Source organism: Myxocyprinus asiaticus, chromosome 6, assembly GCF_019703515.2.
Source record: "Myxocyprinus asiaticus isolate MX2 ecotype Aquarium Trade chromosome 6, UBuf_Myxa_2, whole genome shotgun sequence".
NCBI lineage: Eukaryota > Metazoa > Chordata > Actinopteri > Cypriniformes > Catostomidae > Myxocyprinus > Myxocyprinus asiaticus.
The window spans coordinates 13810230-13826250 of NC_059349.1; the positions used below are offsets into that span (position 1 = coordinate 13810230).

The window sequence follows — 16021 nt, forward strand, 5'->3', positions numbered from 1 at the left end:
AGAATTAATTGTGCTCATTTCTAACTTGTAAAATGCTTCAGCACTGGCTATCACTTGTTTGTTTGACAGTGCAGAGAGAGAACATTGAGATTTTGTTACCAAAGTAATACATAAAAGTAAAATCAATTCAAATCATTTTTATTTTTATAGTTTTTTTATTTGTGCTTTTCCTAAAACACATTGTTCCAAAGCAGCTTTACAGAAAATCAGCTGTAATGTCTCAAAAACATAAATAACCAACACTCCTGGAAACATAAAGAATTTGTTAAAAAAAAAAAAAAATCTGACTTTCTATAGTTTGGTATTATTTACAATTTAACAACTTAGTCCCGCTGTCCACATTTGTGGACATTTATTGATTTATTGCTTGTTTATTAGGTGCTACTAGTTATAAATCAAAAAGGGAAATGGAAAATGACACACCAGTTATGCTCGGGTCTCAGGAAGATAACTTTTACAATACCCTGTACAGATGAGCAATACATAACCTTATATTTGAGCATTTTGTGATAGGAGGCCTAATAGATCTGAAGTGATTTAGTAATCATTTAGCTGATCCTTTCAACAACATACAGCCCACTTGCTACAGGGACAATCCCTCTGCCGCACCCTGAGGTTGAATGCTGTAGGCTGCTCAAGAGCACAATTTTGGGGGCATTAAATTTACTCATAAACTTTTCAATATTTCAACAAAATCAACCTAATATTACACATGTAAACACATTTCTTTACTGTATAGCAGTGTTACCTTCTTATTTATGTGCCGTTGATTATTTTCATGTAATTTCCAATAAAAGTGGACAATCAGATTTACATCTGATCTGATTTTTGTCTTCTTCATTAATGCGTTTTAAATGCTTTTTATGGTTTCTAGCAGTGTGGTCAAATAGCCTATCTCTGTTACATGTCAAATGGCCTTCACCAGCCATCATATTTTATTTGATTTCATTTGGATTGAGTGTCATTAAATAAAAAGTGGGATCTACATGCTGTTAACTGTAAAATGTTTCGTCAGGTAACCTAAAAATGTGCTTCATGTGGTAAAAACTAAAATAATCTCTTTTTTTCCCCAAGTCAGAAATGAGGTTATTTAATACTAAACCAACCTGACATATTAGACCAAAGACAGTATTTTTTAAGATCAGGCTGAAATAACTTAAAGGAACACCCGCACATGTTCACAGACAGTGTAGAGGAATTCCACTGTGAGAAAAAGAGAAAGTCTTGATTCTCAATCATCAAATCATCGCGTCACGTGAACTGGAGGGGGGAGGGGGGGCTGACATAAATTGGCAATTTCAAAAATTTGACACATAGTCCACTGTACTGTTAGGGTATTGTTTTCGCAAACGTTCGAAAAATGTATTAGAATCTGACAAATTTGAAATTTCTCAAACTGGATTTCAAAAAGGATAGTGTCTTCCGTCATGGCAAATATTCCAAAGGCACCAAATGATCGAATTACCGTTGAAAAAGTCGCGCGTAGCCCGAAGTGCGCGAGATGTCGAAACCACGGCTTCGTAGTCCCGTTAAAAGGCCATTCGGGCAAATGTCAGTTCAGGTCGTGTTTGTGCTGGAAGTGCTCTCTCATCGCCGAGCGGACGAAAATCCTGGCGTCTCAAAGACGGATCAAAACCGTTAATGGAAACGAATCACCGAACGCCGAGAGCGCGGCGGCACATCGTCCAGGAAATACCGCTCTAACTGGTGGAACAAATAATACTTCAGCTAATGGAGTGAACGGTGAAACCGACGTCAGCGCGAATTCAAGAAAGGAGGGTGAAATTAAAGCGCCCGTTAAAAGCTACACTGAACTCCGCGCGACCGCTCCGGTAAGCACCTACGGCTCCGTGAGTCCTAGTGAAGTGAAATCATCGGCGGGTCTGAGCGCTCCAGACGAAGCTCTCGGAGGTTTGTTGTTCTTGTTAGTAAATACTTTTCCTCCAATGATTATTTCATCTGAAAGTCAGACATTTTTAATGTATAAGTCACATTAAATAGTAAAGTCAAAAACTATGTACATAAGGGGTATACAGTACCCTACTGTTATTTACACAAATGGAGTAAACAGTTAGTAAAACGTCATCAACAAACATTTTACAAAGCTTAAGTGACGAGTGTTACCTTCTGCCTGATCAAACCCTTAAAACTAGTTTTGTTGGTGTCACCTAATGTACATAAAGTGTTTTTTACTTGAATAAAACCAGTTAAAGATGTTACCACATCAAGCACAGTTTTTCAGTAGTTCACAAATTACATGGATATCAAATTTTTTTTATTCAACGTCAAGATTATAGATTTTTATAAGGGAACGTGTAACCTGTCACAATATATTTTAAGATGGTTACCATTCCTTCAGCTTTTTTGAAGTTCATTTAGACTATTTTACAAATAGCTGTTGTTGTTTTTTTTTTTAAAGATAATGTTTAGAAGTATAAATATTTTGTGCAAGTCTCTTCATTAATATGAGGTCATAAAACTGCGTGTATAATAATTATACAAGACTTTCTATACAAAACAAAAAAAACCTGTCATGCCAACTACCCAATAACATTAACAAATATTAACTTGTAAGAACTATATAATGTAATGTAATGTAATAATACTTTTAAAGTTCTTAGAAAGTTTCACCAAATACTGTTTAAAACAAAAATCCACAGAACCACCATCTTTTCCAGGAGAGTACATGATTACAGAGGCGATTCCGAGGCACATTTATCCAGGAGAGCTGTTTGCAATGCCTCTTCCAATGTACTCGCATTACCCGGACAGATACATGTACCCCGCTGTGCTGGTAACCCTGAGATCACCTGCACCCGGTACCTTCAGGGAGCCCATTGGGTTTCTCCCCTCACCACCAGGTTCACTGTCTCACCAAATGGAGACTTGTGAATCGCAGGTAAGTTTTACAGGCATGATCTGCAATGGCACCTATGTACTGTAAAGGCCTGACTAATTTGTTAGTAGGAAAAAGGCAACATTTTGTGTATATCTTACTTGGACAGCCACAAGACACTTCCTGAAAAATCACACCTTTTTCAAGATTCTTCTCAGACTATGAACTTGAAAATGTTTTCATTTAAATTATAAAAAAAAAAAATCATATATATATATATATATATATATACACACATACATACACACTACTGTTCAAAAGTTTGGGGTCACTTGACTGATCTTAAAAATCTTTTGATCTGAAGGCGTATGCTTAAATGTTTGAAATTAGTTTTGTAGACAAAAATATAATTATGCCACCATATTAATTTATTTAATTACAAAAAGTTTTTGGAATTTATGACTTGGACCAAATAATAAAGAAAAGCAGCCAATAAGTGCCCAACATAGATGTGAACTCCTTCAATACTGTTTAAAAAGCATCCCAGGGTGATACCTCAAGAAGTTGGTTGAGAAAATGTCAAGAGTACATGTCTGCAAATTGTAGGCAAAAGGTGACTACTTTGAAGATGCTAAAATATAACAGTTTTGATTTATTTTGGATTTTTTTATCACAACATAATTCCCGTAGTTCCATTTATGTTATTCCATAGTTTTGATGACTTTACTATTATTCTAAAATGTGAAAAAATAAAAATAAAGAATGAGTGACCCTAATCTTTTGAACGATAGTATATATATATACACAGCACTGTGCAAAAGTCTTAGGCACACAATATGTTTCACAAAAGCATTTGTCTTAAGATGGTTATTTATATCTTCAACTTTAGTGTGTCAATAGGAAATATAAATGTTAGACTCCCAAACATTACTTTTGCAAATAGAAATGATTAGAATAGAAGAACAGGGAGCCCTGCAACAGATGTCATGGCCCCCACAAAGCCCCCCACTGAATATCGAGTCAGTCTGGGACTACTTGAAGAGACAGAGGCAATTGAGAATTAACCAGTTCTTCTAAGAAGCTTGGAACATCCTATCTTCCAACAACCAAGAAAAACTGTGTCCAGGTGTCCTTAGGAGAATTGGTGCTGTTTTAAAAGCAAAGGTGGTCACGCCGAATATTGATTTAGATTTTTTATGTTTACTGGACTTTGTATGACATTAAGTGATAAATGAAAACTATTTATGGCATTATTTTTGAAGACATTCTCACTATACAACATTTTTCACAAGTGCCTAAAACCTTTGCACAGTACTGTATATATATATAAATTACAATGATAACCCATTTATTTGAGGAATCCTCACATTTACACACCTAGATATATTGGCATTGGTCACTGAACCACTGGTCAGTAAAACAGTTTTTCTAAACAGCTTACATTGCTATCAACTTAATTCACCCCAAAATGAAAATTCTCATCATTTACTCACCCTCATGCATCCCAGATGTGTATGACTTTCTTCTGCAGAACACAAATGAACATTTTTAGAAGAATATTTCAGCTCTGTAGGTCCATACAATGCAAATGAATGGTGACCAGAAATTTGAAGCTCTAAAAAGCACATAAAGGCAGCATAAAAGTAATCCATAAGACTCCAGTGGTCTAATCAATGTCTTCTGAAGTAATATGATAGTTGTGGGTGAGAAACCTATCAATATTTAATTTTTTTTACAATAAATTCTCCCTGCAAAGTAGGTGGCGATATGCATGAAGAAAGTGAAGATTGATGGTAAAAAGGACATAATATTGATCTGTTTCTCACCCACACCTATCAATTCAGAAGACACGGATTAAACCACTGGAGTCTTATGAAATACTTTTATGCTGCCTTCATGTGCTTTTTGAGCTTCAAAATTTTGGTCACCATTCACTTGCATTGTATGGACCTATATTTGTCTAAAAATCCTTGTGTTTAGCAGAAGAAAGTCATACACATCTGGGATGGCATGAGGTTGAGTAAATGATGAGAATTTTAATTTTTGAGTGAACTATCCCTTTAAAGCTCTGCTTAGTCTATTTAGGGTAGAATGTGAGTCAATGGGAAGATTGTTCTGTTGGAGTGAAGTACTTCATTTGAAAATTTTTTTTTTTTTTTTTTTTTTTTAAGATTCATGTGCCACTTTATAGTTTGTACCCTACATATCCAGCACTAAGTGACGAGCATGGACCAAGCCCTCACCACCACCCACAGTCTCACATGGATGGAGAACAAGGAACATCCAAAGTTCCTCCTCAAGCTGGATGCATCTCAGGCATAAAATAAAGCAACTTTGATTAGCTACATATAACAGCTATACTATGCAACATTAACATTCAATTATATCCTCTAAAATGACCAATTATGTTCTGATTGCAGTTTTAGTATTGTGACAATACATTATTAGTGAATGTTTAGATTAGAAAATTAATTATCCTGTTTTTTACAGAAAGTTGAGTTTGTGGCCACCATGAAGCAGACGTTGTACCTGTTGATAGTCCTTCCACAAAAAGTGCCCCATGAGTATACAAGACCTTCAGTTCTTTCTTGAAGGAAGCCACGTCTTTTGTCCTTTTTCTTGGTTAACACACGCATTCAAGTGTACACGGTTTACTTTGTAAAACCCAAAGTATGAGTTCTCAGTGTTTTCAATGGCAGCTATAATACATGTTCATTACAGCGATGTTGATGCATCCGTGATATGTATAAGATGCAACTGAAATCAATGTTTTTTTTTTTTTTTTATTGTTCCAGTAGAGATAACAGTTTTGATAAGTTTTTATACTACTGTTAGTTTATTACTGAATTGATAATGATATCAGTATTCATTGCCTGTTGCACTAGTTTTACATACAATTGTAATTCCAACCAATTAAGTTGGAAAGATGAATGTCACAAGCAGTTATGCTTAGTATTTTTATCGTAGTTTTTTTTTTTTTTTTTAAGGGAACAGTAACGTTAAGGTCCTGGGTTCAGGATTGTTTTCCTAATCCCATAAAAGTGACTTTGACAAATAAATTGTTCAGTTCTGATGATATTTTGTCTGAAATTTAACTGAAGCAACTCACTTTAGCTCACACATTTCATCTCAGTATTTTCGATTAACACATTTTGCTCTTGTAACTCAGACTACCATCCTGTTTGCACTCTGAAAGAGACATTAAAATTCCCAGAATGAATATCTTGCTTCATTTGCTCATCTAAACCCAGATGGCATATGAACTACACTGTCAGAATACTCCAAACAGAACTAGTGGGCAGATAAACTAATTTCAATCTCATGAATATTAATGTGCTCTTCTGGCTCGGAGGAGTGCTGAATTTAAAACTAATCCAATGTGTGCCAAATTCTAATTTGTGTACAAAATATAAACAGATAAGCATTATGTTTTTTCCCATTGCAAATATTACTGTGAAAAGTTTATATTTGCTGATTTAGTGCAGCATGGTTTGCTTGCAACAACAAGAATTACAGGGAAAGAAAACAAACATTTCCAAATCTTAAATATTCCATACAATAATGAGAGAATTTTTATTTTTAGGTGAACTATCCCTTTAATTATAAGAATTTAATGATCAAAGTTTTTCAGTCTCTTTCTGTTTATATATGTTTAAATGACATTTTAATGTTTATAAAAACAAAGCAGACTATACTGTCATTGTTTGTCATACTTATGCATTAAAAATGGTCTCTGTATGCAGTGCCACGATTCTGTACGGTTTTACTTGAATTACTTTTAAATAGATTGCTAAAAAAGACAAGCCTACAAAAATACATAACATGGAGAAGGGGAAGGGCATGGAGCCGTGACACTGCAGAGGCCCAAGTAATAAGAGAATAAAAAATAAAAAAACGTATTTTTAATGGCACAATCCATTTATGTGAGAGGTATTGGTGGGAAGATACAGCTTATTTACGTGCCTTCATTTTCCTCCGTGTCTCCTTCCCTGGACGCTTCTATTAAAAAATAACAAAAAGGAAAATGAGTGTTAGGAAAAGGATTTATTGAAGGTTGTGTTGCACAATTATTGAACAAAATTAAATTAAAAAAAATGACAAGATTACAACTATGCAACTATGACAGCTGCCGCAATCAAATAATTGTGAAAAGTGTCAGTTACAGAATTCCTTTTAGGTAAATTCCAGTCATGTCTACATTTTCAATTTACAATGCGTTTTTGTGTGCAACATTTAGCATTGTAACCATTCAGAGACATGTCCATTGTGCGCATGAATGCAACAATGACTCAGACTGTTTAGGCACAGACTAAGGATGTGAGTAATCGAGTACTCGTTCTGCACCAGCAACTCGAGTATTAAAAACAAAATATAAGATTCACGTATGTGTCATACGTGTTATTTTTAACAAGCATTTTAATTTCCGAGTAATCGAGTACTTGTTTTTTGTGGGTTAGCGAACATGACTACAAAATTACTCGAAAATGCCCATCTCTAGCGCAAACAGAATCTGACATTTTTAGCATTTTCTGTGCTGATTTTGTTGGAAAAATTTATAAAATCTTGCAGAATGGATTTAAACAAGGTAAAATGAGTTAAAACAGAGACTATTTAGCAGAGACGGGCCACTAGTATTAAAATGAATGGGAGAAATTGCAACGACCAACTGATGTAGAAATGAATTCCCGCCTTACAGGTAAAAGAGCCAATCACCTTTTAGATACAGACAGTGCCTGTCAATCAACTTGAGAACATGTATGCGCATTAGCTATACCAGCTGGGAAAATTGTGTTTTTTGTGTGTAATCTAGAAGCAGCACAATTTATGTTTCCAGTGTTGTCAGATTTTACTGCCGATTTGAAATATGTTCTTTGATCGTAATCTTGACCAACCGTTTTGGAGATTTCGGTCTTTCCCCATTCAAGTAGATAGGAGCTGCACTTTCATGACTGGAAATAGCTTCCTGAGAGCAGGACAGTGGACTGACTTGCTAGAAAGACTCTGGTTCAAATGAGTTGAGAGTACTACAGTCTTAATGGTTGCTGAAGGCATTATCAAATTAGCTAAATTATTTAATAAACACAGAAGGGGGTGGAAATTTGTTAATGATTTGTGTCCAAATTCTATGGAAATTCTCTGTGCACAGAGTCTGTACGGCCATCAGTAACAAGGAGTTTAGCGCAGTCTGATGCATGTTTTATGTCTCAAATGAACATAGCTCTTAGCATTTTTTTGGATGTGTACCCTAAAAAAAGAATATGGCATGCAGCTGACCTAAACAATGTAAGTTTTTTTAAATGTAAATTCTATTAATAATCGCTATTACAATATCAAGGGAAATTACAACCATTATTGTGCAGCCCTAATTGAAGGTGTTAAAGAATAAGATAAAAAACCCTTACATTTGATTTTCCTCCTTTGCCGAATTTTTTCCCGCCTTTCCCATGTGCCACTTTGGCCTTGAATCCTGACATGTCGTTGTGGCTCTCTTTTGTGTTCCATTTGCTGCCCTTCTTCTTGCCCCCGAAACCAAACTTCTTATCCTTGTATTTCCTCTTTGCATTTGGACTGCAGACAGACAAGGTTAATAGGATGTAAGACTATCAAATTATTTCTGGAAATATAACAGCACACAGTTCTGGGTACATGGGGGGGGGGGGGGGGGTGAACTATTCCTTTAAATAAAAAAATAAATAAAAAAATAGCATTGTAACAACACTTTCTTAAATCTTTATGGCATCAAACCATAAAACCACAGTATACCAGAACACCAGGAAACATGCTAGAATCCAGGGACATTTATAGGAGTGTAAACAAATATGTGCATCCAAACTGCCAGAGGTGAATGAATGCACTATATTCACTGCATACTTTTTTTTGTTTATTTGTGTTTTGGGTGCTGATCCTTTCTTTCCCTGATCTTGATCTCCTTCCAGGAAGTCCAGTCTATCTGTCATTCCTGTGGGACACAAACACTGATTGAATTGTTCCATTGGTGAGGAGCATTGCTTTTTCTCTGCTGGCTGTGGTTGAAACAAATGTACCTTTCTGATATTTCTTGACAGCTGACATCATTGCTTTCTTCTCTTTCTGCCTCTTCTGAATCACCTCTGTTTGAACCTGTAGAGAAACCGATTTAAAACCGCACCATTTCCTACAAATAACAACAAAGCTGAAAAGCAACAATTTAGAGAGAATTTAGAAGTAGTTCTGCAGCAGACCTTTTTGCCATATTTCCTCTGTTCTCTGAGTTTCTTGGCCATTTCTGACTTCTCCATAGCAGTTTGCTTGATGAGGAGCTTTTTCCTAATCTGAAAAGAGTGGAGAAAATTATGTACAGGAAGACTTTTTTGAGATTAGTTCATTTAGCAAAGCACCAGTTCCATTAACATCAATCAATTCTATGGGTGTCTCCACAGAAATGTCAACCATACCATGGAAACAAAGTTTTAAGCATAGGAACAAAACCCCATTACTTGGGTATTGTACTGTATTAGTGTTAGAACTTTTATTTTTTATTTAAAGGGATAGTTCACCCAAAAATGAAAATTCTCTCATCATTTACTCACCTTTATGCCATCCCAGATGTGTATGACTTTCTTTTCCAGAACACAAACTAAGATTTTTAAAAGAATATTTCAGCTCTGTAGGTCCATACAATGCAAGTGAATGGTGATCAAAACTATGAAGCTCCACACAACACATACATATAGCATGAATGTAATCCATCAGACTCCAGTGGTTTAATCCATGTCTTCTGAAGTGATCCAGTCAGTTTTGGGTGAGAACAGACCAAAATGAAACTAATTTTTACTGTACATCTTTCCATTACATTCTCTAGGCACAATCATGTCTTCAAGCTCTATTACACTTTCTTGTGTTTAACACATGCAAAGAGCACTACATGGCGCTAGGAAGTGTAATCAAGCTTGAAATCATGATCGCAAAGGAGATAGCTGATGTCAAGATTTACAGTGACACAAGAAAGTGTAATAGAGTTTGATCACATGATTGTGCCTAGATGTATTACATTTTGGTCTGTTCTCACCCCAGACCAACTGGATTGCTTCAGAAGATATGGACTGACTGGAGTCTGATGGATTATTTTCATGCTGCTTTATGTGCTTTTTAAAGCATTGTTTTGGTCACCATTCACTTGAATTGTATGGACCTACAGAGTGGAGATATTCTTTTAAAAATCTTAGTTTGTGTTCTGCAGAAGTCATACATCTGGGATGTGATGAGGGTGAGTAGATGAGAAATTTCATTTTTGGGTGACCTGTTCCTTTAAGTATTCGAATATAAATGATCTCCCTTCTTTACTTTAAACACCCATAATAATGTGTTACAGACGTGAAAGTTACAGATGCTTCATATCAAATCATATGAATATCAATGAGAGAACTAAACATCCATCGCTTGCTCTTTTACCATGATGATAATGTTAGATGTCTGACTATTGCTTTTATCTGTGATGCATTTCAAGCTTTCTGCATCTAAGGCCAACATTTGGGAAGGGATCATTTTGATAAACTTTGCGATTTGAATTGGAATATGATAAACATCATGTAATATTGCTGCGCTGTTCAATGTGTGCCGCACACAGCCGCAAGAAGGCACTGCTCGCTCACGCATTGCTGACTGAAGCGGTGAATGCACATTATATTTTAAAACACAGCCTTTTGCGGTTTTGTAATCCTGCAAGGCCATGTGCCGATTTCAATATTATTTCAATTCATCATGTAGCCAATATAGGCATCATGCTGATGTCTCAGAGGTTTTCCACAATAGTGTAAGTGCTGCTTTCACAACTGTCACATCCGTAACACCCAAACACCAAATTTCTGATGTCTGGACTATATCTGCAGGGGTTTGCAATTATACATACAAATGGTTTGATATACTGGTAATGAGTAATTTATATGCGAGGTTAAATTTCATGTTTTTTACTGCAAATTTCACATCTGTAACGCTGGAATTGCCACTATGCAAATCTCATTTTAACCCAGCGGAACACCCTTTTTAACTTCCCGACTAGCGTGACTGAAATACTCACCTTCTGCATGTGCGGATCTGACTTAGCCATCTCTGCAAAGTAATCCTCTGGTCGCTTGGTAGATATCTTGAACTTCCGCAGCTTTGGCAGGGCCTCTAAAACTGTCGCTTGGGCCTGGCGATAGCTGGAACACACCAATGAACTTTAGATATTTATTTAATAACAGTAAATCTTGGCTAGTTGATCAGTCTTGTATTGTCCTGAAGGGATCTATTTTGTGATAATGATTAAACATTACCCTACTTATTACACAGCTTCTTATAGCTAATATTTAGATTTTTGTTGAAACTATTTTATTATACGAGAAGAGACCACATAGTGAAACAAGAGACATGAAACTAGCACAGCTGTGTCATATCAGAGTCAAGTATTGCAGAGTATACTTAAACTGGTATAAATGGACATGCAAGTAACAGTAATAAGAAGTTGGGCTGGCTGCATACTTGTCTGAAAAGATCAAGTGACTACCTACAAGTACATCTCTCTCTGAAAGTCATCCTCTGCATTGATGACTTCATTGCCTTCTGTTTGTTGCTGTCTGCCCTCTGCTTTTGCAACAATGTCAACAGCTGGAGGGTTGGTGAGGTCCAGCCTTTCAACCCATGATAGAGTCTTCTTAAATTCAGAAAGGCATTTCTTCAGACCCTCCTGGATGCCACAGAAAAACAATAAAGATAATTGTATTTTTCAATTCATCGCTTAAACCTGTCACTGGGCTCAAGAATAAGAATGGCCCAACCGCCCAGGGCCAGTGTAAGATTGATGAAACTCTCACTTGCACTGTTGGGCCAGCGCTGTGTCGCTAAACCTTATATTTATATGTACATGTGATTGTGTTTTCATTTGTTGTTCAGTGAATTCTGCTGACTTAAATATGTTACCTGGGTAACATCTAATCAGAAAGCATAGATCATTTGTCAAAATTAAGCTAAAATGAGCTAAACATAACCAGTAACGTTTTCCAGCAAAACTGTGAGTATATATGAATCAACAACTGTCATGGAATTAAATTTTAGCTGTAATTGTGTTTGCCCAATTAAAAAAATAAAATTATATACACTATTATATAGTGAGGTATTATTTTGTAACGAATTCATTACTAAATTGCATATTAATATATATTTTTAACAAATAACAAGATGTTTGTAAAAGTGTATTAGCAAACTTAAAGCCTCTGGTTTGAACTCACCACATTGTTGATGGTCTTCTTTGGTTCACAGAGAGGAATATTCAATCCAGGCTTCAGCAAACCCTTGGCGAAGGCTTCTTGCAGCTAAACAAAGGCAGTTACATTAAACAAACATGTATAAAATTATGCAGATATATGCTTTCAGACCGCTATGTCAATTGTTATATTGTTCGTTTGAACTGATTTATCATATCAGTATATTTGTAAAGTCAAGCTGCTCCGTCAAAGCAAGTAATTCCATGAAACGCGCTACATTCTTACTTCACCGTCTGATAATTCCTCCTCTTCCTCCTCCTCAGATTCACACCCCAACTGGGTATCCACATCTATTTCAACCATAGTGAAAAAGAGATAACTAACTACAGAAAAATAAATGTACACAGGACGAAAATTCAAAACGTGACACAGTTTCACGTGTTTTTCTCACGAGTGCGTGTACGATCAGAGTCCTGACAGGAACAGAGATCGACAAAGAATGGTTCCGCTCAAAATGCAGGGCCACAGAAACTACCAGATAAAAATAATGGAAAATATGAACAACCAATACTTCTGCAGCTCTCAATACCAAGCTACGGAAACGAATTAAAAAACGTATACGTTATAATTTAAATAAATGAGTTAGGTTTCTCAGTATTATGAAACATGCATAAAAAAACAAACAAACAGAAACCTCTTTTTAACACACCAAAAAACGTTCAAGTTGTAATGTAGTGGTTTTTTTGTTGTTGTTTGTTTTTTTTTTTTATCTCAGTGGATTAAAATAGATGATTTATTATCCAAAAATGTATCAAATAAAAATGAAATCTGGATTTAAAATAACTTATCGATATTTAAAAGGAATAGTTCCAAAAATGAAAATTCTCTCATCATTTACTCACCCTCATGCCATCCCAGATGTGTATAACTTTCTTTCTTCTGCTGAACACAAACTTTTTTACTAAAGATTTTTAGAAGAATATTTCAGCTCTGTAGGTCCATACAATACAAGTGAATGGTGACCAGAACTTTGAAGCTCCAAAAAGTAGATAAAGGCAGAAATATTTGAAGTGATATGATAGTTGTGGGTGAGAAACAGATCAATATTTAAATCCTTTTTTTTTCTTTTTTCTTTTTTTTACTATAAATCCTCCTCCCTGCCCAATAGATGGCAATATGTACAAAAAATTCAAATTGCCAAAAACAAAAGAAGAAGAATGTGAAAGTTAAAGGAACTTTAACTTTAAATTAATGGTTCAATACAAGTTAAGCACAAACAAAAGCATTTGTGGCATAATGTTGATTAGCACAAAAATTCTTTAAAAAAAAGGCAAAAATCTGGGTTACAGTGAAGCACTTACAATGGAAGTGAATGGGGCCAATTTCTGGAGGCTTTAAACACAGAAATGTGATGCTTATAATTTTATAAAATCACTTACATTAATTGTTCTGTTAAAACTCATGTATTATAAGTGTAAAATTGGCTATAACTTTACACAGAAAAGGTTAGTAAGGGATTTTATCACACTAAAATCATGTTAACACATATTGTTTACATCTTGTGGCTTTACATTTGAAACGGTGAGTATTTTAACATTTACGGATTGGTCCCCATTCACTTCCACTGAAAGTGCCTCACTGACACAAACCCAGATTTTTACTTTTTTTAAAGAAAAGGAGTGGCAAGTCAAAATAAATTTTTGTGGTTATCAACATTATGCCTCAAATGCTGTTGATTGTGCTTAACTTGTATTGAACCTTTAATATTCCTTTAACTTCCACATTCTTCTTTTGTTTTTGGCATTTTGAATTCTTTGTACATATTGCCATCTATTTGGCAGGGAGAAGAATTAAAAGAAAAAAGGAAAAAAGGAAAAAAGGACTTAAATATTGGTCTGTTTCTCACCTACACCTATCATATTACTTCTGAAGACACGGATGTAACCACTGGAGTTTTACAGATTACTTTTATGCTGACTTTATGTGCTTTTGGAGCTTCGAACTTCTGGTCACTATTCACTTGCATTGTATGGACATACAGAGCTGAAATATTCTTCTAAAAATTTTAATCCGTGTTCAGCAGAAGAAAGAAAGTCACACACATCTGAGATGGCATGAGGGTGAATAAATGATGAGAGAATTTTCTTATTTGGGTGAACTATTCCTTTAAAATGCTTCGTGATGGCGCCATCGTGTGTTTTTCACGCAGAGTTGCAGCTGAAGTTGTTTGTGTTTGTTTGTGTCTTTCAACCGGTTCAGACACTTTTTGTTACCATGGTGACAGTAAACCGTGACTGAACGCTATTAAACGTCGCAGCCTCGCTATAAACTACAACCAGATGCATTTAAACACTAGGTAGCTATTTACCAAACAACTCGTACAAGTCTTATTTTGCTTATTAAAGTCAGGAAGTTATCATATCATTTTGACAGATGGCTACAGTAGTGGTACAGCCCCATTATATATTCGGATTGCGGACAGGAGTGAGGAATAATCTGCTGTTTTTTGACGAGCAAACCATCATATTTCCATGTGGAAACAACTGTGTGCGCTACAACATCGACCAGAAATGCCAGAAGTTCATTCCAGGTACTTGTATATTATAATATGTATTATAATACCAATTAATGGGATTATATGTATGCAAATTTCATTTAATTTATGCAAAATATATTGAGGAGAAATGTGACCTGGATTCACCCATCTATCTCTATCTTGTTTCTAGCTGTATTATGGCCAATATCTGTCTCCTATCTTTTACTGTCTATGTTGGCACAGGTACAGAGAGAAGTCATGGCATGCAGGCTTTGGCCATCAGCACAAACAGGCGTTATCTGGCTGTGTCTGAATGTGGAGAGAAAGCCACAATCACCCTGTACGACCTACAGCATGAACAGAGCAGGAAGAGGAAAGTGTTGACTGGAGGAGAGATCCGGGTGGAGGAGTTTGTCTGCATGGCCTTTTCACCTGACTCAAAGTATCTGATTGGTCAGGCAGGTGGGCCAGACTGGACACTGTTCCTCTGGATGTGGGAGAAGCAGAGGTTGATGGCCACTGTGAAGACTAGCAGCAATGGCACCATCAACCAGGTAAAAAGAATGTCTGAGACAATATAAAATTACTCCATTTTTGTAGAGCCATTCTGTCAAGAGTGTTTGGCTTTATAGCCGTTGTTTGTGATTTGAAAGTCGGCACTCAGACTGTTGGCAGGTCAAAGTGATCAATCTCTTTTCTTTCTCCATTTGCAGGTCAGCTTCAACCCTCAGGACAACACACAGATCTGTGTGAGTGGCAACGGTGTGTTCAAGCTCTTCCGTTACGCTGAAGAAACCCTGAAACAGTCCAGCACCTTTAAAACAGACTCCCACAACTTCCTGTGTCACACCTGGATGCCTAAGGAGCAGGTGATCGCCGGCACGGAGACAGGTCAACTGATGATGTTTGAGTCAGGTCGACTGCGCTGGGAGATGAACCTCACGTCTGCACTGTCTGAGCAGGAGGTCGAGAGGTTAGTACAATGAAATGAGCGCTCAAGTGCAAGTTGATATTAAAGGAATAGTTCACCCAAAAGAAGGAAGAAAGTCGTATGGAATGAGGATTAGTATATGATGACAGATTTGTCATTTCTGGGTAAACAAACTATTTAATACACTATTTTATTTATTTATTTTTTCTCCCCAATTTGGAATGCCCAATTTCCAATGCGCTCTAGGTCCTCATGGTGGCGTAGTGACTCGCCTCAATCTGGGTGGCGGAGGACGAATCTCAGTTGCCTCTGTGTCTGAGACCGTCAATCCGCACATCTTATCACGTGGCTTGTTGAGCGTGTTACCGCGGAGATGTAGCACGTGTGAAGGCTTCACGCTATTCTCCGCGGCATCCACACACAACTCGCCACATGCCCAAACGAGAGCGAGAACCACATTAAAGCAACCACAAGGAGGTTACCCCATGTGACTCTAC

The 16021-nt window shown here is 36.4% G+C and overlaps 3 protein-coding genes across 5 annotated transcripts in view; 2 read left to right on the forward strand and 1 right to left on the reverse strand.

Annotated features, from left to right (window-relative positions):
* Positions 1-251: 251 nt before the first annotated feature.
* On the forward strand, positions 252-6564 carry LOC127442487 (doublesex- and mab-3-related transcription factor A2-like). Of its 3 annotated transcripts, none has more exons than XM_051700557.1 (3): positions 252-1911; positions 2661-2899; positions 5008-6564. In XM_051700557.1, the coding sequence occupies exons 1-3, from the start codon at positions 1428-1430 to the stop codon at positions 5161-5163; spliced, it is 879 nt and encodes a 292-aa protein (XP_051556517.1). In that variant the 5' UTR covers positions 252-1427; the 3' UTR covers positions 5164-6564. The 3 variants fall into 3 exon arrangements, with proteins under 3 accessions (XP_051556517.1, XP_051556518.1, XP_051556519.1); XM_051700558.1 differs by having other exon boundaries at positions 2679-2899; XM_051700559.1 differs by lacking the exon at positions 5008-6564 and having other exon boundaries at positions 252-1924; positions 2661-3095.
* ebna1bp2 (EBNA1 binding protein 2) lies at positions 6379-12522 on the reverse strand. The gene is made up of 9 exons (XM_051700554.1): positions 12343-12522; positions 12082-12165; positions 11365-11540; positions 10893-11016; positions 9058-9147; positions 8881-8956; positions 8708-8795; positions 8239-8404; positions 6379-6835 (listed from the first exon to the last, which is right to left on the reverse strand). The coding sequence occupies exons 1-9, from the start codon at positions 12418-12420 to the stop codon at positions 6788-6790; spliced, it is 930 nt and encodes a 309-aa protein (XP_051556514.1). The 5' UTR covers positions 12421-12522; the 3' UTR covers positions 6379-6787.
* Positions 12523-14457: 1935 nt separating this feature from the next.
* Positions 14458-16021, forward strand: part of cfap57 (cilia and flagella associated protein 57) — a 46781-nt gene continuing 45217 nt past the window's right edge. The window contains exons 1-3 of the mRNA XM_051700515.1: positions 14458-14647; positions 14837-15147; positions 15307-15566. Coding sequence (XP_051556475.1) covers positions 14491-14647; positions 14837-15147; positions 15307-15566 — 728 coding nt within the window. The 5' untranslated portion in view covers positions 14458-14490. The remainder of the gene's footprint in view (positions 14648-14836; positions 15148-15306; positions 15567-16021) is intronic.

What these genes read in the sequence shown, in the direction of transcription:
- LOC127442487 (XM_051700557.1), top strand. Translation starts at nt 1,428, where the DNA reads ATGGCAAATATTCCAAAGGCACCAAATGATCGAATTACCGTTGAAAAA. An exon ending in TCCAGACGAAGCTCTCGGAG is followed by an intron (nt 1,912 to 2,660) that starts GTTTGTTGTTCT and finishes AAAAATCCACAG; the next exon opens with AACCACCATCTTTTCCAGGA. An exon ending in TGGAGACTTGTGAATCGCAG is followed by an intron (nt 2,900 to 5,007) that starts GTAAGTTTTACA and finishes TTTTTTTTTAAG; the next exon opens with ATTCATGTGCCACTTTATAG.
- ebna1bp2 (XM_051700554.1), bottom strand. Translation starts at nt 12,420, where the DNA reads ATGGTTGAAATAGATGTGGATACCCAGTTGGGGTGTGAATCTGAGGAG. An exon ending in AGGAATTATCAGACGGTGAA is followed by an intron (nt 12,166 to 12,342) that starts GTAAGAATGTAG and finishes GCCTTTGTTTAG; the next exon opens with CTGCAAGAAGCCTTCGCCAA. An exon ending in AGAAGACCATCAACAATGTG is followed by an intron (nt 11,541 to 12,081) that starts GTGAGTTCAAAC and finishes TGTGGCATCCAG; the next exon opens with GAGGGTCTGAAGAAATGCCT.